Raw genomic sequence first — 24618 nt, forward strand, 5'->3', positions numbered from 1 at the left:
ATTTGGAATCAACATTCTTGCAATAGCAATACGATTTCAATTGCTGCAAGAATGCTGTGAACACTAATGCAGGTTAATTGTATTAATCACCATGTGCTTACATTGTGTTAGTATGAATTTCTCAGTGGAAGAATTGAAAAGCCTGCCTCATAGTATCTCCATTAGCCATTGCTGGTGGACCTTCTGTGTGAAACAGGAATTGGACCGAGGTGTTGAACTGCAAAAAAAACTGATGTAGCATTTCTGATGTCAGTCTGTAGACGTTCCAGTTTGCAAATGTGATTACTGCTGCACAGGTCTCTTGAGCATTAATTCTACAATACAACTCTATTTTTTTTTTAACATTTTTTATTGATTTTCATGAAATAAAATAATACAAGACATATGATATATAAATATAAACAATATGTCGTAAAAACATCATAACATGGATCAATAACTATTTACAATGTCTGTAACAGATATAATGTGATTGTTGTGTTTAAATTTTATCTAGTAGTTTTTCAAGCTTCAGCCAAGTTAATTTCTTATGTTATCTTAGTAGTTCTTTCTGAAATAGTTTGCACCTCCCTATTACATACACGTTTAGCTAATAGTAAAAAATCTGTAAATGATAGGATTTTTTTACACTTCCAATTTGACGTAATGATTTTTCTTGCAACTGCAAGCAAGGACCAAAGAAGGTGCAGCTGTATTTTGGGAATGTGTGTTTGTATCGGTGCATTGAACAGTAATAATGAGTCAGATACTTCACACTTGTCCGACCACAATGCTTTTATGAAATTTCTGAACTCTATACAGAATGGAGTTGCTATTTTACGTGTAAGAAACATGTGTACCCAATCTGCACAAAGTATTTCCTCACATCTCTAACATTTATTAAGATTATTTTTTGATATCAAGTCCATCTTGTATGGGGTAATAAAGCTCCTATGGATGTATTTCCAAGTGAAGATTTTCCAGGAAGGGGTCGACATTGTGCTACTAATTGATTTAAGTACTAATTCTTTATCACTGTCTGAAAAAATGAATTTGTTTATTCTCTCTGTGAAATTCCATAAGGAGTCCTCTAGGATTTGCATATTGGTTCTTAAAGATTTATATATACTTGACAATGATAGAATATTATTAACGTGTAAAGTGTTTATTTCATAAAGAAGAGAAAGTATTTTAAGTAAAGGTGTTTGTTGTGCTGGTGATGTGACATATTTTGAATTCTTTAGCTATGTATTATCTAAATATTTGTATGTTCAACCAGTTGTTGTGCTTTGATGTCCTTCAAGGATGCATCTGCAGTCCTAACAAATGGGGTTGTCCTGGCCTCAGGCAGCCCTTCGGTCGGCCGGATTCCAAAGTCTGGGTCTGGCCTCGGCTGGTGTCGCACTTCACCCGACGTCACAGCTGCAGTTCTTCGGGTATAAAGGCATCAGCCGACGCCATTTTCCTCAGTCTTTCTTGCCGCGTGGCGCCCGAAGCAGAAGCTGTTCGCAAGTGCCGGTCGGTCAGATCCAGAGAATTGCTTACCGAAGACTTCTAAAAAGCTAAGTACCCCATTGGGGACTCTTTCTTGCCTCAGCCGATGTCAGAAAAAGTGAATAACTGTTTAACTTGTGGGAAACAAATACCTCATAAAGACTTCCACTCTTACTGCCTACCTTGTTTAGGCCCAGACCACGACGTAGCAGCTTGTTTAGCCTGTGCTTCCTTCAACCGACGGACGCTTAGACGTCGGTCGGAGTTTGCAGAGGAGTTTTTCGGCTCTGCTTTTGCTTATATCATGCCGTCGGAGACTCCGACTTCACATTTAGCTAAAAAGCGTAAGGAAAAGGACAGACACTCGCGGTCCGCGGTTTCGGCCGAAACCGCGGTTAAGCCAACCGCGAGTGTCTCTGTTTCGGCTGAGACAGAGTCTGCGGTTCTTCCTTCGGCCGAAAGCATGCCTCCTACTACCGAGGCCACTTCCAGCATGGCTGAATCTGCTACTGAAATTCCACCTGCTCTTACAATTTCTCAGGATTTATCAGATACTATTCCCCTAGATGTATCTACTCCTGCACGTGGAGCTGCTAGGCCCCCTGCATCCATGTCAATTAAGGCCTTTGCCAGGGCTAAAGCAGCTAAATCTTCCAAGGCCGTGCCTACTAAAGCCCCCTCTCACAGGCCTAGTTCTAGTACTCAAATGCTCAGTCTAGCATAGGATCTCATTTCTTTGATCAGGGGATCCCAGCCTCACCCTGACAGGGCCTCTCAACCCCCTCTAGAGAAGAGGCCTAGAGCAGAGCCCCCTGAGCCAGTTTCTACTGATTACTCCTCAGATGAATCAGAAAATACTAACCCTCCTGAGGGCCCTTATTCTCCATATGAGGACTTTGATGCAGAAGACTCAATTCCTTCTGCCTCTCCTCCTGAGGAATTTTCTTTTGGGGAAACCTTGCATGCTATGAGGGAACAATTTCAATGGCAGGGCCAGTATTTCTCAGACTCTAGGAAAAGGCTTAGGACTTTTTTGCATTTGCCACAGCATAGGCCTTTAGCCATTCCTCCAGTACTTACAGTTGTGGATGATGCATTTAATGATGCTTGTACTGCTCCTGATTCACTCCCTCCGGCCCCTGCTAAGCCCGACAGATACTACAGGGTTCCGGACACACATAATCACTTGTATAAGGCTCCTTTTGCAGATCCTGAAACTATTTCACAGGGCCCCAAGGCGGTAGCAGCTACCTCTGCCAAAAACCCACTCCCCTCTGAAAGGGAATCTAGGGCCTTGGAGAGATGGGGTAAAAAAGTATACACTTCTGCTACTCTTTCGGCTAGGGCCTTAAACTGTCAATTCCACATGATTCAGTATCAGGAATTTGTTAGATCAGTTATCTAAAAAACTGTCCTCGCCTGAATCTTTAGACCGAAAGTCTCTTCAGGAAATGATACATAACATTCAGCAGGTCAGTAATCGTTCCTTAAAATGCGGCTATGATGCACTGGAGGCCTCCTTTAGATCAGCTATGACTGGTACAGTGATCAGAAGACATGCATGGTTAAAAGAGCAGTCCTTACCAGACCATGTAAAATCAAAGCTCCTAGATGCTTCCATGGATAAACACAATTTGTTTGGCTCTCCTGCACAACAAGTGCTGAAGAAGGTGGAAGAGAAAGCAAAATCTGTCCAGACAGTCAAGGATTTCTTACAGGTCCAGCCTCCAAGGTTTAGTAGGAACTGGCCTTCCAAGAATTGGTCCTTTCCAGACACCAACAGAGCACAGAGAGGCAGGAATAGGCACAAGAGGCAGAGGTCAATCCAGAGGTGCCTACAGGGGACGTCAGTGGCAGCCTAACAACCAGCGAAGTACTGCTGCAGATCCAGCCACTACCACTTCCACAGGACAATCACAGTGACTTGGCTCTGAAGCCGCCTACCAGGGAACAACTAGAAGCACCCTTAGGCGGAAAGCTAGCCTTATTTTCAGTAAAGTGGCATTGCATTACAGGAGACAAATGGATTTTACAGACAATAGACAAAGGCTACAGGTTTCACTTCCATACTCTACCAAGGAAGAGAGGAATGCCAAACCTACCTCCAAATCAAAAGGCAAACGCTCTAGAACAAATAGACAACCTAAAAAGGATGAGAGCTATAGAAAAGGTACCATCTATGGAACAAGGGCAAGGATTTTACTCCAGACTTTTCCTGGTGCCAAGAAAGGAAAATCAGTGGAGACCTATTCTCGACCTGTCCGCTCTGAACACATATCTCATTGTCCCAAAATTCAAAATGCTGACTCTACAGCAGCTTCTTCCCATGCTGGGCAAGGAGTCTTGGCTGGTAACTCTAGATCTCAAGGAGGCATACCTGCACGTCCCCATACGACCAAATTGCAGAAGATACCTCAGATTTCTTGCAGGATCAGAGCATTATCAATTCTCAGCATTGCCTTTTGGCTTATCTACTGCGCCCAGAGTATTCACGAAATGCCTGGCATCAGTAATTGCTCATTGCAGGCTTCAGGAATTCAAATTTACCCTTACCTGGACGACTGCCTGTTACAAGCGGACAACAAAAACAAATTAACAAAAGATTTGAAAAGGGTCATTCATCTACTGCAAGCCTTGGGATACACAGTCAATATAAAAAAGTCAAGGCTGTTACCATCCCAAAGGATAACTTTCTTAGGTGCAGAACTGGACACATCAAATCAAATGGCATCCCTCACAGCAGAAAAACAGAAGCACCTTCCACTCTACTTCATGGCATTAACAACGCAGAACCAGCTTACAGCAAGGAAAGTCCTGCAAGCCCTGGGTTACATGGCATCCTGTATAATATTGATCCCACATGCCAGACTGCATATGAGGAAGTTGCAATGGTACCTAAGGAATTTATGGTCTCAGCAGAAGCACAGCCTAGAAACCCAAATTCCAATAACTCCATGCCTGAAGCAAGAATTCCGATGGTGGGCTCAGGCCTGTCAATTGAACGAAGGACTGCCCTTCCACAGCCCTCAACCAAGCCAGACTGTCACCACAGACGCCTCAGACCTCGGTTGGGGGGCACCCATGCTGGACAAGTGCATACAAGACTTATGGACTCAAGACCAGCTAAACCTACACATAAACCAAAAAGAGATGCTGGCAGTAAAACTGGCAATTCAGGCATTCAGACCGTTTCTCCAACAGGGTCAATTGCTGATAAGGACGGAAAACACTACAGTTATGTGGTATATCAACAAACAGGGAGGCACACATTCATATCCTCTATGCCGGATGGCAATGGATCCCTGGAATGTGGCCCTAAGCCTCAACATACAGCTCAAGGCAATATTTGTGCCAGGAAAAGAAAATATACTAGCAGACATCTTAAGCAGAACTACCACGGATGCCCACGAATGGATGCTGCATCCAGACATCTTCAAATCCATCATAAGGAAATGGAGACTACCAGAAATAGACTTATTCGCATCCCCACACAATCACCAATTGAAAAAATTCTGCACAAGGACATACCACCCACTTGCTTGGAAGGTGGACTCCCTATCTTTCAGTTGGGAAAACCTGACAGCATATGCATTCCCACCTCTTCCTTTGATGCACAAGGTACTATTGAAGATCAAAGAAGACCACCCAAGGATCATCCTGATAGCTCCAGACTGGCTGAGGCAGCATTGGTACCCACTACTGAGGAGTATGTCTCGGGAACCCGCATGGCCTCTACCCCTGGTTCCTTTACTGCTGACACAGAGCAACTTCAAAACCCTGCATCCGAACCTGAAAACACTGCAGCTAGCTGCTTGGAACATTGCATAAGACAAAATAACCCAGATTTATCTCAAAGGGTTAAAGACATTATCTTGGAAGCTTGCAGACCCTCAACAAGAAAAACTTACTCAGCAAAATGGAAAAGATATCTCATTTGGAGTGCAGCAAAAGGGCAAAATGTAGCACTGGTAAACATAGCTAACATCCTGGATTACTTAGCAGAGCTTTTCCACAATGGCCTGTCTTACTCTTCCATTAAGATTCATGCGTCAGCTATTTCAGCAGAATACAACATGGATCCTCCAGTCTTCTCTCATCCTCTACTCAGGCAGTTTCTGAGAGGAATTAAAAATGTAAAGCCACCAAGGAAGCCACCATTGCCTACATGGGATTTGAATTTTGTGCTAGAAAAGTTGACACTTCCCCCTTTTGAACCAGCAGCAACAGCAGAATTACAGTACTTATCATGGAAAACTGCTTTCCTGCTTGCAATCACTTCAGCAAGAAGGGTTTCTGAATTACAGGCATTAATGGCAGTGCAACCCTTCCTTATCTTCCATCAGGATAGAGTGTCCATGAGAACTAATCCTACCTTTATGCCAAAGGTGGTCTCCAGGGTATCTTTAAACCAAGCAATCCACCTACCTACATTCTTCCCCAACCCACAGAACAGGGGAGAAAGACTGCTGCATACCTTGGATGTGCATAGGCAATTGCGCTACTACCTGGACAGAACCAAGAACAATAGAAAAACTGACCAGCTTCTGGTAGCATATGCCACAGGAATGGAAGGAAAAGCAATTTCAAAACAGACACTCTCAAAATGGATAGGAAATTGCATTAGATTTTGTTACTCTTATCATGGAAAGGGAACTCCAGAAAATATCAGGCCTCACTCCACAAGGGCTACAGCCACTACTACAGCCTTTTGATGAGGAGTGGCTACAAAAGACATTTTAGAGGCTGCTACTTGGAGCTCCGTGCATACATTTGCCAGGCATTATAATCTACCCTTATACTCCAGATCCCGAGCAGGTTTTGCCACTGCTGTTTTGCAAGGGATCTTAACTACACCATAATCTTGTTAGTGCCTCCTCCCCCAGTTTGGCTATGGTATTCTACCCATTTGTTAGGACTGCAGATGCATCCTTGAAGGACATAGTACAGTTTTGTACCTACCATAAATGTAGATGTCCGAGAGGTATGCATCTGCAGTCAGGATTACCCACCCTCCTTCCCCTCTGTGGTACTCCTAGGGTATTTGCCCATCTTGTAGCTAGCTGGGGGAATCTATTATGGTGTATTTGTTTGTATATATGTATATACATGTTTATATATATTTGCTCTCTGTTGTTTGGGAACATTTGCATTTATCCAAATTTAGCCTTCCTAGAGGGCATCTGGCATCTGGGGCAAGAAACACTGAGGAAAATGGCGTCGGCTGATGCCTTTATACCCGAAGAACTGCAGCTGTGACGTCGGGTGAAGTGCGACACCAGCCGAGGCCAGACCCAGACTTTGGAATCCGGCCGACCGAAGGGCTGCCTGAGGCCAGGACAACCCCATTTGTTAGGACTGCAGATGCATACCTCTCGGACATCTACATTTATGGTAGGTACAAAACTGTACTTTATACCTGGCTGTAAGAGAACATGGTTCGTGGATATTATTATTGCAGAGAAATTGGTGCCAGAAAACGAAGCCATTTTCTTCCATTACTTTTGTTTTAGATACGTTGAAAGAGTCTAGACATGTATTCGTGTATGCTATGGGAAATATTAAAAATATTAAGCTTTTTGTCATGATTTTTGTTATCTTTTTAAAATTATCTAATATATAATAAGTGAAAAGAGATTTTTTTTTATTCTTATTGGTATTGTAGAAATGTTCTTTGACAACAAGGAAGATTTTTTTATTTTCTTTTTTTTTCAAAACAGGTTTATTGTTTTAACATACAAGAGAAATATCATAACAATTTTATACAAGTAATTAAAAATAGATATGATTATAACATTCAACAAAACAACTAAAGTATTTACAAAGACATCCACTACAGTCAGATCAATTAATTAAACTAAGATACCATGCTATTGAAATTAGGATTTTTTTAACAAATTTTGTAAATTATCCCATACAATATAATAAGATGTTTTTCTAGTTGTTCTTGACCTAATTGTGTTTATTTCCATATGGCACACTATATTCATAACATTTTTAAATTCATTGAACGAAGGAGGTGTATCTGAAATCCAATTTCTGGTTATTATTTTCCTAGCCACTGCTAGAATAGACCATAACAAGGAAAGCTTCACCTTTTTAACACTTTGAGGTACAGGTGTGTTGAATAATATAAGAGATTTAGAAATAATGAAATTATCTGTAAAAAGAGCCTGCAAAAATTCATTAATTGACTTCCAGTATTCTTTCAATTTTATACAGTCATAAAACATATGAGCCCAGTCAGCATTAATTTCTACATTACATCTCTTACATAGATTATCTTTATTATTTATTTTATTCATCATCAAAGGTGTATAAAAAGATCTATGTAAAAATTTCCATGTATAAAGTCTCCAGACAATGGAAGACATAGTTCTATAGGCAGATTCCAATATATATTGTTTATCTTGTTGATTTGGTGGGTCCCCATTAATAGAAGTGAAATAATTCCAGTATGTATCTACCCTGTAAAAAGTTTCTTGTCTGATAATTTTATGTATGTATGAAAGTTTACCTTTATCAGAAACTTTATGTTGTAAATTTAATATCAAGTAATCAATCAGTGTTGGAATAGATTCTTTAGCTGTTATAGACATTAGATCTATTCTATCAATGAAATGTTGTCTAAAGGTCAGAACCTCTAACCAGCAAGTTCCTCTTAGATCAAATTCTTGTTTTAAGAAATCTAGATTTTTAACTTTATTATCAGATATCAACTGATACCAGTACTTTAGATCATTATCTATAGCTAAATGAGTTCCTTCAGAAGTAGATGACAAAAGCATACCCTGAGTATACATTATAGGGAATATAATAAAATTCCATTCCCTATAGTTAGGGTGCATGAATATAAAGTTACAATAGCTAATAATAATATTTAATGGGTAACAAACCATATGTTTAGGTGTAATAGGTGAAGTACAAAATTCCTTTAGTAACCATAACATGGAGTTATTTACAATCATATTTTTATGTGTTAAGGAGATTTTCATGAAGTGCATACTAATTAGCTCCCAATAATCTTTCCATTTTGACATATGACTGATCTATTAATAAAGTAATAGCTTTTACAATAGAAGAGATAGTATATAAATTAAAGTCTGGAAAAGAAATACCCCCTTGAGACCAGCTATTAGTATGTTTCTTTAATGCAATCCTAGGTCTATTAGGTGCCCATAGGAAATTTAACATTAGTGTATTCAGTTTCTTGATAATTATTTTGTAGGTGGAAGTATTATTGATTGTATTAAGTATAAAATCTTGGGGAATATTATCATTTTAATAATTGTAAGTCTCTCCTCCATAGTAAAAACATATTATTCCAGGTATTAAAAAGATTTTGTATATTAAGAAAACAGGTATTATAATTATTATATATAATAGATTTAATATCTTTAGATAGTATTATACCTAAATAAGTTATCTGACCTGAACTGGGTACATATTTAGTAAAATCTCTAATGAGAATATTTTTTCGTGTATATATAGGTAGTATTTTAGTTTTTTCTTCATTGAATATTAAACCAGAAATACTTTTAAAATTCATCATTTTATCAAATAGAGACTGCATAGAAGAATTAGATCCTGCTGATGTAATTAGAACATCATCTGCAAAAAGTTGAATTTTGGATGTTGTATTTTCATCTATTTTAAAACCCTCTATGTCAGTACTGTTTCTGATCAAATTAGCCCAAGGCTCCATTACTAAAGTGAATAATAGTGGAGAAAGTGGACATCCTTGTTTTGTACCTTTAAAAATGGGTATTTTTTGTGAAACATATGTTCCTACCTTAATATAAGCCAATGTTCCTTTGTATAAATGCTCAATTAGATTTACAAATGCATCTGAGAAGTTTGTGCACTTCAGTAAGGTAAACAGATAGTCCCAACTTACTGAATCAAATGCTGAACTTATATCAAGACTAATAAGTGTTAAATCTTTCTTTTTCCTATTTGCAAAATCAATTAATGTTAAAGTTCTTCAAAAGTATTTCTATTTACAAATAAGCTTGTCTGATCTATATCTATAATGCCGGGGATGATTGTCTTCAATCTATCAGCAAAAATACTCATAAACATTTTATAATCAACATTAAGTAATGAGATGGGCCGATATGAAGTACATCTAGTTGGATCTTTATTAGGTTTTAAAATTGGCGAAATAAATGTATATTGTCAAGATGGGGGGGTTATTAACTCAGTTTGGGCCAAAATAAAAACCTTATGTATTAATGAATATGTACTTTTAGAAAGGATTTTATATATCTCTGGTATAAATACCATCATTACCCGGTGCTTTGTTTGATTTTAAGCTTATTTATTTGTGTAATAACCTCTGTATATGAAATACTTTTGTCCAATAGTTTAATCTGTTGTTTATTAAGCTTTTTATTCATGTTTGTGGTTATAAACTCCTTTATTTTATCTTTAGGTTCCATGTTAATGTTAATATGGTTAATCTTGTGAAAGTGATTTCTGAATTCATCTAGTATTTCTGGTATACTAGAAACATTCTTCTTTTTCCTTAGAGAAAAGATTTCTTTGATATGGTTTTGTTTATTCAACCTTTTTGTTTTATTTTTAAGTCTATGTAAGTATTTGGGGCTTATTGAATAAGACAAAAACTTGTATTTCTCTAAAGTTATTTTAACTTTGAGTTAAAATTTCTTTGTATTTCTCATTTAGTTTGTTTATTTCTTCATTAACTTTCTTGTCCATAATATTTTCTTTATTATTATGTTTATGAGTCTAATTTACTTTGAATATCTAACAATTCCTTATTCCAAGATTTCCTTTTATTATTATACCATCTGATACTTTGTTCATATAGATATGATTTTAAGGCATCCCAAACATTGACAATGGAGACTTCAGGAGTATTATTTATGTCTAAAAAATGTTTTACTTCTGAAAGTATATATTCTTTATAGTCTTTTAGTTGAGTTAAGTATGCTGGTATCCTTTTGATCTGAACATTGAGTATTTTTTATCATGAATTAAAAAACAATTGAATTATGATCAGATATAGGACATGAAATGATTTTGGAATTAATTAAATCTGTTACCATCTGGTTAGAAATAAAGACCCTATCTATTTTTGAATAAGTTTTGTATCTGTTAGAAAAAAAGGTGTATGGTAATGATTTTGAATCTATCTGATTATTAATATCATTCAAATGATAAGAATTAGCAAAATCATTTAAATGTTTTGCATTAGATGTAATTCTTCTTTTTCCTATAGTGGTAGTATCACTTTCATGTAGTATACAATTAAAGTCACCAGCTAAAATAATATCTCCTATAGAGAATGATATGATCTTATCAAGATAATGATGTTCTTCATTCCACATTGCTGCAGTCCTAACTATTGGGTAGTCCGCTGTCCAGTCGGCCCGAATACCAAAGTATATGGCTGACGTCGGTCAAGGCGCATTAGACTGACGTCAGTACGTCAGGGTACTAATGCGCATGACCGACGTCATATCCTCAGTCTTTTTTGCCGCATGGTCCGATGCAGAAGCAGTTTTGCGAGTGCAGGTTGGCGTTCTGAAAGTTTCTGAAGTCAGAGTTTCAGACCGAATCAAAGTTGGCTAAGTACCCCGTTGGGGACTATTTTGGTTTTCTTGCCTCAGTATTTAACGGATGTCAGAAAAAGTGAATAACTGTATTTCTTGTGGGAAACAGATACCTCATAGGGATTACCATACTTTGTGTATACCTTGTTTAGGGCCTGAGCACGACGTTGTTGGATGCCGCTCTTGTGCTAGATTTAACAAACGCACTATTAAGAGAAGGTTAGACTGTGCCAGGTTAGTTTTGGGAAGCGTTGTAATTATAAAATGCCGTCGGATGCTCCGACGCCCGCTTCGGCCAAAAAGCGCAAGGACAAAGCAACAAAGCCTAGAGTGGAGGAACCGACAGTCCCGGACGTCGGTTCTTTAGAAGGCTCAGTGGAGCCGGAGGTTTTGCCAGGAGTTTCTTTGGAGTCTCAGGGAGAGACTTTACTGTTACAGGATGTGTCCTCTCAGGAAGTAGGCCAGGCTGAAGGGGCTTCTCAGGTGGCTGTTCTTCCCCCTCTTCCTAAGGTGGTTAGGGCCTCCCCTTCTGTTTCCAAGGCTTCTTTAAGAGGCAGGCCTAGTTTAGCTTCAGTAGGGTTGTCTCCGAGTGTGTCAGGGTCTTTGCCTAAGAAGCATATGCTAAAAATGGCAGAGGATTTGATTACTATGATTAGAGGTTCTATGCCCCCTCCTGATAAGAGGCCTAGGGTGGAACCTGAGTTTGAGAGTTTTGAGCAATGTTCGGAGGCTTCTGAGTCTTGACTGAAGACTTGCAGGAGTATCCTCCTTATTCTGATTCTGATGTGGATGATTCTACTCCTTCAGCTTGCCTCCTGAGGATTTTTCATTTTCAGAGACTCTGCATTCCATGAGGGAGCATTTTAAATGGGAAGGTCAAGATTTCTCTGATTCCAGGAAGAGGCTTAGGGAATTCTTGTTTTACCCCAGCATAGGCCTTTAGCTATACCTCCTGTTCTGAATGTGGTAGAAGATGTTTTTGCAGAGGCTTCCCTGAATCCTGATTCTTTGCCTCCTGCCCCAGTTAAACCGGATAGGTACTATAGGGTGCCTGAGGCTCATAAGTATCTTTTAAGAGTCCTAGGGCAGACCCGAAACTGTCTCTCAGGGGCCTAAAGGTGTGAAGGCTTCTGTTGTTAAAAATCCTGTTCCTCCTGATAAAGAGGCAAGGGCTTTGGATAGATGGGGAAAGAAAGTGTATACTTCTTCCACTTTAGCCATGAGGGCGTTGAATTGTCAGTTTCACATGTTAAAATATCAGAATTATCTCCTTTCACAATTGAAGTCTAAGGTGGATGCTCTGGCTGAAGGTATTGAGTGTAAAGAGTTGCAGGATTTAGTTCATGTGTCTGAACAGGTGGGTAAGCATTCCTTGCAGTGTGGTTTTGATGCTGTGCAGGCCTCCTCGAGGGTGGCTGCCACTGGTTCTGTTCTTCGTAGGCACGCCTGGTTGAGAGATCAGAATTTAGCTGAGCATGTTAAGACAAGGATTTTGGATGCTCCTTTACAGTCTGATGTGTTGTTTGGTTCGCCTGTGGAAGCAGTTTTAAAGAAAATGGAGGACAAGGCTAAGTCTATGCAAACTGTTAAGGATTTTTGCAGGTGCAGCCTCCAAAGTTTAGTAGAAATTGGCCTACTAAGGGTTGGACATATCCTGCTTATGATTCCCAGTCTAGGGGTAGGTCTAGACGTGGTAGGGGCAGAGCTCAAGGTTCTTTTAGGCCTAGAACAGGAGTTCACCTGCTCAGACTTCTGGTGAGGGCAGGGGTCAGTCCTTTCGTAAACAGACCCAATGACCTGCCTTTTCAGCTGCCAGTACATTCTCGCCTGGCAGCACCTTTGGGAGGAAGGCTGTCTCTTTTCAAAGAAAATTGGGATTTAATTACCCAAGACAGATGGGTTCTGGATATCATTCACCACGGTTACAGGTTTTATTTCCATACCTTGCCTCCTTTCAAAGGCATGCCAGACATTCCTCCTCTACAAAGACAAGAGGCTCACAAGCAAATTTCTCTGTTGCTCCAAATAGGGGCCATTCAGCCAGTTCCTGTGCCAGAAAGGGGCCTAGGATTTTATTCTCGCCTGTTCCTAGTACCAAGAAGGGGAACACGTGGAGACCAATTTTGGATGTATCTATCCTCAACACTTATCTGGACATTCCCAAGTTCAAAATGTTGACGTTACAACAGCTTTTACCTCTGCTGGGCAAAGATCACTGGATGGTAACTTTAGATCTCAAGGAAGCTTACCTTCATGTGCCTATCAGACTAAGTTGCAGGAAGTATCTGCGTTTCGAGCTGGAAATTCTCATTATCAGTTCTCTGCATTGCCCTTTGGCTTATCTACTGCCCAGAGTATTCACAAAGGTTCTGGCTCCAGTGATAGCTTACTTCAGACTAAAAGGAATTCAAATCTATCCTTACTTGGGCGACTGCCTGATTCTGGCTCAAGAAAAGGAAGACCTTTACAGCATTTGGAATATGTGATAGCAGTGCTAAGATGCCTAGGGTATTCTGTGAGCGAAATAAAGTCCAGTCTAGTACCCTCTCAAGACATGTGCTTTCTGGGTGTGAGACTGAATACAGCAGCCCAGATGGCCTTTTAACCCCGGACAAACAAAAGAATCTTTCCAGTTACTTCCATCACCTATCTCTTCAGTCCGGGCTGACTGCAAGGACAGTCCTTCAAGCCTTAGGGTTCATGGCATCTTGTATTCTGGTGCTTCCCAATGCCAAACTGCATATGAGGAAGCTGCAATGGTATCTCAAAATGTATGGACACAGCACTGCCAGGAATTGGACACTGTCATTCAAATAATACCTTGCATTCAAAAGGAATTTTTGTGGTGGGCTCAGGAATGTCACCTAAACAAGGGACTCTCTGTGACCCGGCCAGAGGCGAGTCAGATTCTAACGACAGATGCCTCAGACATTGCTTGGGGAGCTCATCTAAATGGAAAGTGGATACAAGACAAGTGGCCTGCCAGACTACAGCATCCTACATATCAACATGAAAGAGATGTTAGCAGTCCAGTTTGCATTAATGGCTTTCAAGAAGTTACTTCTTCCAGGGCAGGTGTTGATTCTAACAGACAACACAACTGTCATGTGGTACATCAACAAACAAGGGGGAACACATTCTTACCCGTTGTGCAGGCGAGCAATGATTTTATGGGAGACTGCGCTCAGCTTGCAACTAACTCTTCAGGCAAGGTTTCTGCCAGGAGCACAGAACTCCTTAGCAGATGTGTTAAGCAGACAAATCATGGATCCCCACAGTGGAAACTGGATCTTCATGTATTTCAAAATTGACAGTGTCATGGGGAACTCCAGACATAGATCTGTTCGCTTCTCCACTAAACCACCAGCTGCCAAAGTTTTGCACAAAGAGGTTTCATCACACAGCTTGGAAAGTGGATGCTCTTTCTTTCAGTTGGAAAAATCTTCATGTGTATGCCTTTCCACCTCTGCCTCTTCTCCCAAAGGTGCTCCTAAAGGTCAGACAAGACAAGCCAAGGATGATTTTAATAGCTCCAGATTGGCCTCGGCAACACTGGTACCCATTACTGAGGAGTCTGGTAAGGAAACCTCCATGGCCTTTACCTTTGATTCCACACCTGTTGTCTCAGAGGGACGGTCACCTGCTCAGTGTCAAGCTCCACTCTCTTCATCTAACAGCCTGGCATATTCTGTTTTGAAACACAGCAGGTCTCAACTTCCTCAACAAGTTTTAAATGTGATTATGGAAGCCAGAAGACCTAGTACAAGGAAGGTGTACTCAGAAGAATGGAAGAGATTTTTATTTTGGAGTGCAGCAAACAATTTGGAGATTTCTGAGCCTAATTTGAGTGTCTTCAATATCTTACTGAGTTATTGGACAAAGGTTTGTCTTTCTCTTCCATTAAGATTCATGCTGCAGCAATTTCAGCTCACTATGATTGTGATCCACCATTGTTTTCGCATCCTTTGTTCAAGCAATTTCTTTGAGGGGCAAAGAATATAAGACCCCCACGTAGAGCTCCTACTCCTGCTTGGGATCTCAATTTTGTGTTGGAGAAACTTACTCTACAACCTTTTGAGCCTGCGGCTACTGCTGACTTGAAATACTTGTCATGGAAGACTGTTTTTTTGTTGGCCATTACTTCTGCAAGAAGGGTTTCTGAGTTGCAGGCCCTTATGGCGGTTGAGCCTTTTTTGATTTTTCATAAGGATAGGGTATCATTACGTACTAATCCTTCCTTTATGCCTAAGGTGGTTTCTAGTGTGGCTTTAAACCAAACTATTCATTTGCCTACTTTTTATGCAGATCCCCAAAATAAAGGGGAAAAGATTTTGCACACTTTAGATGTACACAGGCAATTGCGTTATTATTTAAGCAGGACTAAGGATTTTAGGCAGTCTCAGCAGTTGTTTGTTTCTTTTGCTTTGAGTTCGCAGGGCAAGCCTGTGTCAAAACAAACTATTTCTAGGTGGATTGGGTTTTGCATTGCATTTTGTTATTCCCATCATGGCAAGGAGATTCCAGCTGGGATTAGGCCTCATTCCACTAGGGCTACTGCCACTTCAACAGCATTTCTAAGGGGGGTGGCAGCTAAGGATATTTTGGAGGCAGCTACTTGGAGTTCAGTGCATACTTTCTCTAAGCATTATCACCTTCCTCTCTACTCTAAGTCTAGGGCTGGTTTTGCCACAGCTATTTTGCAAGGCATGTTGTCAGCTCCTGTTTCCTTATGATTTGCCAGCCTCCCTTACCTCTGCTTTGGGATTCTACCCAATAGTTAGGACTGCAGCAATGTGGAATGAAGAACATAGTACAGTTTTGTACCTACCATAAATGTAGATGTTCGAGGATCCACATTGCTGCAGTCAATTACCCTCCCTCCTTCCCTCTGTGTTTAGGGGTGGTTGTGTAGGTGAGGTTATATTCTGGTACTTTTGTATATATTGTACATATTTTTGGTGCAGGTATGTTTGGAGTTTTTTGGTATTGGCCTTGTCTTTTTAGGGTCTTCTGACATCTGGGGCAAGAAAAGACTGAGGATATGACGTCGGTCATGCGCATTAGTACCCTGACGTACTGACGTCAGTCTAATGCGCCTTGACCGACGTCAGCCATATACTTTGGTATTTGGGCCGACTGGACAGCGGACTACCCAATAGTTAGGACTGCAGCAATGTGGATCCTCTAACATCTACATTTATGGTAGGTACAAAACTGTACTTTTCACTGTATTAATACCAATTCCAGGTATCCAATATACATTAATTAAAGTGTAAGTCTTCCCATTAATTTGTATTGTAACCATACAAAACATTCCTTTGTCATCCTGATAAGACTTAATGGTTTTAGGAATGGGCATACTTTTATTCCATAAAATAGCCACTCCTCTTTTTTTCTGAGTGTGCTCTGAACTAACCAATACTGTATATTTGTTTGTGACTAGTTTATCAATATCTTTTTTCAAGAGATGGGTTTCTTGCAGGAAAACTAAGTTGGCCTTATGTAAATTAATGTATCTTATTAGGCTTGCCCTTTTACACGGATTATTCAATCCATTAATGTTTAAAGAAATTCCTTTTAAAGATGTCATTTGGCATTTTTAAAACTTAAGAATCTTATGATCAAAGTAACAAATAACATAAGTAATGTTACATCTCCTCCTTTAGGTGTACCTTTAAATATAGCTGTATTTATTGAATCTCTTATGGGATTTTGTATAGGATTCAATTTTGTTTGTAGTGACAATGAGTGTACAAAATATATTGTGGATGTCAAAACTATATACATATAACAATGAACAAGTGAAAATAATGTAAGGATTAAACCTTGCACCCAGCCTGGAGTTAAAAACTCCAACTTAGAGTAGTATTTACCACTCAAGTTAACCCCCCAACCTAAGCAGCAGTACCTCAGCTACCACCTTATCAATTTAATACTGGTTATATTTAACTTAACAGCTTTCAATTCAATTATCTAGCAAGACAAGACTACACATTTGATAAAACAGCATCATATAAACTAAAATAAACTTTTTTTTTTTTTTTTAAACTATTCATACTACTATATACATCTATGTAATATAATACACTTGTATTCAAATAGCATTCAAATAATCTTGATATTAGGAACCAAGAGGAGAGAGAGAAATAAAAGACGTGAAAGGGAGAGAGAGTGAAAGAGAGAGAGAGAGAAAAAAAAGGCATATTTACATATTAATTTATTCAAAGTATGTAAAAATAAGTTCTAACATTCATTTAAATCAAAAACTTTGGCTAATATGGTTCAGACATTACATATATTAAGATGCATCTATTTTCTGTCATGTAAATGCAGTCAACAGCTTCCAAAAAAAAGCCTTAAATTGCTTGTATATGAGCATTTTACTCATACTCATTATTGTCAATAGAATAAAATATTATATTTATAGAAATTGTTATAAATCATACTGTATAGTTATGCAAATTCTCAGAAACACTTGCATTATTGTAAAAAAAGCCATCTGTATTTTGTATGTCTATACTACTGCTTTAAAATATATCACAAGACAATTTCTTCCAGAATAGAGTTATAAAGTTATTTATGCTTGTCAATCAGATGAATTAAATGAGTTATAGTAATGTATATGTTTAGAATATACGTTTTTAACACAGATTAGTATGCTGCAGTCAAGTAGATTTTCAAAAACACTTGAATAAATGTTTCATTTTCTATGCCTTCTAAAATAAGACATTTACTTACTACAAGAAACTGCATCATTTAAAATCATTATAACTGACATATTTTATGAATTATAACATAGATATTTAAGTAATTATATAAAATAACTCGCATTTAAATGTTAAAGAGTTCATTTTCCTTCACATAGTCGCATTTGCATCAGTTCTACTTCCTGGTAGAGTGTTCTTCCTGAATCTGTGATGTGTCAGTGTGATATCTGGGTCAAAGGTCAAATTGACTGCTTTCAGCTTCTCTGTGAGAATTCTGAGAGTTGAAGCTTTTAAAACAACTCAAGGACACTGTTCATGAGGTAGCCCACATCCCAGATTGTCTCCCTTAACATTTTGGCAGGAAACATGTTAAAAACTAGTGACAAACATTAATTTAGCAGTGTAAATGCATCTAAACATGACAAAACCTTCGCGATGTATTTTACAGGTTATTACAGCCTCTATGTAAGTGAAATTAAGCCCAAAGTTATTAATAAGTAATAAAACTCAATATTTTGTCCCAACTCAATTTTTATGCAAATCTTATTATTCACTGTGTCTATATGATCAAAAGCATTTCTATATATTAATATGAGAAAAAAAAATAAAGAGAAAGAATAAAGAAAAGAAAAAGAGAGTAGAAAATAAGAGTGTAAAGCAGAAATAAAAAAAATGTAAGAGAAAGCTATAAGAAGTATATACAATGGAATATTACTTACTGTTTATATTTTATTTATTTATTTTATTTATTTTATTTTACATTTGTTAACCGGGAGAGTCCGACTGGATGCATGTCCATTTTCAGCGGAGGCCCGGGGAGAAAAGCTCCACGTATAAGCAAATATGAATACACTATGTTGATATAATACAGTATGTTCACTTAAGTATTTTACACAAGACTAGTAGACATTTTAGAATATTTCTACTCATTGCTCAAGACATGTAAAGAAAAAAAAAATATTCAAAAAAAAAAAGAACACAAAAACTCATAGTATAACAGACTTTTTCCTTTTAGGTAGACTTTTCGGATAGTAGTAGCAGGAATTAAATAGGATAATAAGACTAGGGAATTATATAGAAAAGGGAATAAGAGGGAAAACAGAAGAGAGAAATGGTAGTGGTACCGTCATTGGTCCTAAAGGGAGGAGGAAAAAATCTTTAGTTGAAGTCAGACTGGGCTTATACATTGGCATAGCCAGTGTATCTGAAGGTGGTGATTTAGTCTCTTTTTGAAGAGTTTTATGGAGGAAATGGTGGTGAGGCTGGATGGAAGGGAGTTCCAGATTTTCCTGTTGCATTGGCAAAGAGCATCACCCCTGAGTTGTTGGATTTTACCGTTTGAGCTAGTAGTTTGTTTGAGGCGTAAACTATTGAGATTGTTGTAAGGTTTGATTAAGTTTATCAGTGCAGGGTTTTGTCAGATTGTTTAAGAATTTTAAATGCTACTATGAGTTGGCTCTGCTGTAGAAGGTTGGGAATTCGATCCAACCCAGGCTTTGTAGGTTGGTACAATGATGGGTTCTATAGGGTGTGCCAGTTGCAAATCTTGCAATATGTTTATAACAACATGTAAGTTTGTTTAATTCAGTAGTGTTAAGATTTGTGAAAATAGGGAAGCATATAAGAGGGTGGAGAGGAGATGGGAGCGGGCAGTGGCTATTTTGCTATTGGGTAAGAAAGGATTTTATTCGATAGCGACCCAAGTTTTTGTTCTGGTTTTAACAGTTTGATTAATATGGATATCAAATTTAAGTTTATTGTCAATGGTCACTCCCAGAAGTTTAGTGTGGGAGTCAGGGGAGATGATTGTCCCATTTTTGGATTGGATATGGAAGGGTGTGGGTATGATCTTGTGAGTGGGGTAGAAGATTAACAGTTTGGTTTTATTTGGATTCAGAATAAGTCGATGTCCCAGTAACCAATTTTCAACTGCTGTAAAGCATGATTGGGTTTTTGATAATAAATTAACTGGGGATGAATCAGAACAGACTAACGTCGAATCGTCAGCATATTGAATGCAGGTGGCATCTGGGATGGCTTTATAGAGGTCATTAATAAAAACAGTGAAGAGGAGAGGTCCCACTATGGAACCTTGATCAACTCCTATGGTATTAGATAGGAGGCTAGAGAGCCTGTTCTGCCAGAGTACAGCTTGCTATCTTGGAGATAGGCTTGAAACCAATCTAGGGTTATGTTGTCTAGATGGAGATTTTTTAGGGTATTGTGTAGTAGTTGATGGTTCACCATATCAAAGGCCTTTGATAGGTCCAAAAAGAGAGCTGACGATATTTTTTTGTTATTCCGGTTGAGATTAATTGTTGCAATAAACGAGAGAGCAGTGGTTGTACTATGGTGTGGCCTAAAGCCATGTTGAGAACTGGAGTAGGTTGTTTTGGGTTAGATAGTAAAGGAGCTGTCTATGCACATTTCTCCATGATTTTGGCCAAAGGTGACAATATGGCTATGGGCCTGTAATTTGATAGTTCAGTCGATGAGCCTCCTTTATAGAGTGGTATCACATAGGATATTTTCCATATTGAGGGAAGTTTGGCTTCAGTCAAGGTACGATTGATAAGAATAGAGATAGGGTAAGCTATGACATCAGCAGCTTTTTGTAAATATTCGGATGGGAGAAGGTCAGCAGATAGAGTGGTTGGTTTAAGTTTCTTCAGTAGTGAGCAAATATAGGCAGTGGGAACAGGTTGAAATTTAAAGATAGGTATGGACATTTGGGGGATATCTGTTAACTGGGGGCAATTGGTAGATAGCTGATTGGCAAGGGATTGTATTGTGTCCGTGAAGAAGGAATTAAAGGAATTGGCTACTTCCTCTGGGCTCTTATCTGATAGTTTTTCTGGGATAGGAGTTGAACTTTTACCTGGGTGGAGTAGATTGTTTAAACTGGCCCAGAATTTTTGGGGATTGTTTTGGTGTTTGTTTTGTAGTTGGCAGTAGTAATTTTTTTTGTCTAGGGTTATTGTTTTTTTGGTCAGATTTCTTTGCTGTTGGAATTTAATGTCGAGGGGGACTTGGTAGTCGCCATGTATTCCAGGTTTTGTTTCTTAGTTTGATTAAGGATTTGGTCTCCTTTGTTAGCCAGGGTGTTATTTTTGTTTTAATTCTAATTTGTCTTTTTGGGGCATTAGCCTCAAGTATAGTTAGAAATGTGTTATTAAAATTTAATACTGCCTCTTCTAGTGGGAGAAACTTAAGGGATGCCCAGTTATATGATTTGAGTTCTGTCTGGAATTTTATGAGGTCAAAGTGTTGCCTGTTTCTAACAGATCTATACATGGGCAGATTCGAGTAGGTTATCTTGTTTTTTCTTTAGGTAGGTGATGAGGTGATCACTGAGGTCATTTGGTAGGGTCCCTGATACATAGTTATGATTTTGACTGTTTATAAGGATCCAGTCTAGGATGCTCTCTTTTTGTTTGCTGTTACCTATCCTGGTAGAGGAAGTTATTGTCTGTTGGAATCCGTGGAGATTTATTGCTGTGGAATTTAACTCTGAGGAACAGAGATGCCAGTCTAGGTTTACATCTCCTAGGATAATGGTTTCTTGAGGATAGTTGTTTGATAGCCAGCTTAGAAGATTCTCAATTGTTTCGGTGTTTTTCCCAGGGGGGATATAGGTAACTATTAGGTTAATTTTTTTGTCCCTGTTTAGTTCTATTTTTAGTGCTAGTATTTCGGCATTAGAGATCTGGGGTGGCTGTATGGGGTTGATTGTGACATTATATATTATATTAATAGAGTTAAAAATAAAACATATTATTTACTATTATTTAGTTCTAATTATTATTGGTTAAAGCATGACAGATTATTTACAAACAAGCATAAGCAGTATAATCAAGAAAGTATAATTAGGAATAGCATTTGAAGAACATATAAACTTTTTACAAGGAATAAATGTTATTATTCCATTTATCATATTTTCATTACTCTTCTCTCCCTGCCCTCCCCCACCCTTTACCCACTACATAATCTAAATAGAATGTCATTGTTTAAACAAAGAAAAGAAAAGGAGAAAAAAAAAAAAAAATGTTTCAAATTACTGACCTTACTTCTCTTTTTCAGAAAGAGAAACAAATTGAATAATAGCTTGTTATTAGTTCCTCAGATATTTTGACTAGTTATGAAACAAAACATTTCTTTGCACAGAGAATAACTTTGATTAAATCTTTTCAGAATATTTGTGGCTTTCTGGAAATGCAGGAACTATATTTAAAAGATTAATAATGAAGTAAAATGATGAGAGAAAAAAAGAAAAAAAATAGAACAAATCATTTGTTTTTAGTCTCTTCTTCTTCTCTGAAGTCTTCCACGAAGTTTCAGTTGCCAGTCTCTTTAATGAAGGACTAGCCCATTCCATTTCCTCTATTTTATCCAAAATCTTATTTTTTTTGATGAACAGTAAAGCAGAGTCTAAGTCATCAAAAATTTTAGGACCATCAGGAAGGAAGATTTTTAGCTTGGCAGGAAACAGAAGGTATGTTTTAAACTGTGCTTTTTTAAGCTCCCTTATTAGTGGCAGAAAAACTTTTCTTTTAGCTATTACCAAGGAAGAATAGTCATTGTCAAAACGCACAGTTGTCTCATTAATCTTAACAGGAGCTTTAGCCCAAGCAGATTTAAGAACCATCTCTTTATCAAAAGATGATAGAAATCTAACTATAACTGATCTAGGATAGTTTTTGTTGGAGTTAGTATTAGCTGTAAATCTATGTGCTCTTTCGATACCAAAAGAGAATGCTTCTGGTAAGTCTAAAGTTTTAGGGAGCCATGCTGTTAAAAAAGAAGTAATATTGTTACCTTCAATATTTTCTGGCAGTCCAAAAATCCTAATGTTATTGCGCCTAGATCTATTTTCCAGGTCATCCAGCTTTGTTTGTAAATGTGTATTTTGTTTCAGCAGAAACTCAATGTTGATTTCCTCTTCTTGGATTCTATTTTCCATGTCATTCACAGCTTCTTCTATGCCTGTCATCTGGATCTTCTGTTGTTGCAGGTCTATATGTAACAAGTCTATTTGTTTTGTAGTTTTTCTATGAAGGTATCAATTTTAGTATCCATTTTATCCATCTTAGCAGTAAGTTGCTGGATTATAGTTATCAGAGACTGAAGTTCTTTCTTGATGCTGGAGTCTTGGAGAATTTGTCTTACTGGAACTCATTTCAGACTGATAAACTGACAGGAAAATTTCCAATGTGATTTCTGACAGGAATATTGTTAAAATTTCCTTTCTTTTTTAGATATAGTTCAAGAACTATATAAAACAAACATATTTAGAAAGAAAATTACTTCAAAAATTAATTTTAAGTAATTAATTCCTGTCAGTGTAATGAAATTGGTGGAGCTGAAGAAATCTGCTGCTATCCTGTGTTCATCCTTGGCCACGCCCCAGATTTTTTTATTTTCTGAAACATATTGTCAGTACTTGTGTCTATGTCAGATATTAAGATACTTACATGGAGGTTTTTCCAATTAGAACTATATTTGGAGTTTAACCATTGGCTCATCACATTAAGTATGGTCGATTCTGCATAAAGTTCTAAATTTGGGAATGCTATTCCCCCATCTTTCCAGCTTTTGTAGTGCCAAGCATGGCTGATTCTTGGCTTTTGAGGAAACCATAGGAAATTTATTAACATAGAATTTAGTTGCTTCATTAACTTTTTGAATGGGGAGGCAGTTAAAGTTTGGAAGTAGAACAAAATTTTGGGTAATATGATCATTTTTATTATTAACAGTTTTTCTTCTATCGTGAAATACATTTTTTCCATCTGTTTAAAAATTCCTTAACTGTGGATAATAGGTATTTGTAATTTGTTTTTAAAGTGTTATTCCAGTTTGACTTTATGTAGAAGAAATGGACCTTTCTTTGCCTAGTCTAAAAAGACAAACTGCTAATGGTATAATAACTACAGCTGACAAATCCAGTAAAAAGCTGAAGGGTAAATAGTATAAAAACCATCACTCTCAAAACTTATTAACAAACAATACATCTGAAAACACACGATACAAATGGAATCATAAGGTACAAACTTTCTACTTATTTAGTAAATATATATATATATATATATATATATATATATATATACACACTTAAGCTTGCTTTCTTCTATATTACCTTTTTCTATTTCTCAATACTTCTCTTTTTTACTTTCTTTTGTTTTTCATTCTTTTCCTTTTATTTTGCATAATAATATATAGAGTTGCTAAGTACTTCAATATAAACAAACTTGTTTAAATACTTAAAAATAAGCTGCAGTAATATAAATACCTTACAGCAAACATTTATTATGCAGGCTATGCATTACATCAATGGTAACATAATATTGCTACCCAGCACTTGATTCTTTTTTTTCCTCCCCTCTTGCCTATCCATTCACACTGTTTTATTAATCTCACAGACACAGTCAGCAAATGACAACTCTAGTTTTTGTAAAGCACTTCTTAACAGACATGTTTGCTGCAATAATATGAAAAAAATTCCAGTCTCTGCCTTCTTACAAAATTCTGCCGCAAAAGTGTAAAGGTGCATACATTTGTATTGCTTGTGATGCTTAGATTAAATACATCTTTCTTTTCTGCTTTGTGGGCTCATGCAATTTACAGTATTGCATTTTTTTTCTACAGGGAAAGCCATCAGAAAAATCTCCCTGGTCTTCCAGCATTGATGCAGAAATAGATTCTTTGACCTGCATGTTGGCTGACATGGAGAACAGCTCATCCTATCAGCGTGGCAGGCAGGTAGGAGTACACACCATTATAAAAGCAGTTAATGTAGGTCAGGAGGATGTACAGTGAGTAATCATTTTATTCAAAACATTCTGTCTCCAATTTTTAATATTTTAATT

The 24618-nt window shown here is 37.8% G+C and overlaps 1 protein-coding gene across 10 annotated transcripts in view; it reads left to right on the forward strand.

Moving 5' to 3' along the window:
- Window positions 1-24618, forward strand: part of LOC122806545 (lipoma-preferred partner homolog) — a 1343214-nt gene that overhangs the window by 459361 nt on the left and 859235 nt on the right. For all 10 annotated transcript variants that reach the window (XM_044077065.1, XM_044077061.1, XM_044077067.1 and 7 more), the window contains one exon: window positions 24398-24511. In XM_044077065.1, coding sequence (XP_043933000.1) covers window positions 24398-24511 — 114 coding nt within the window. The remainder of the gene's footprint in view (window positions 1-24397; window positions 24512-24618) is intronic.

This window comes from Protopterus annectens, chromosome 7.part0, assembly GCF_019279795.1.
Source record: "Protopterus annectens isolate FY-2018-M chromosome 7.part0, PAN1.0, whole genome shotgun sequence".
Lineage (NCBI taxonomy): Eukaryota > Metazoa > Chordata > Ceratodontiformes > Protopteridae > Protopterus > Protopterus annectens.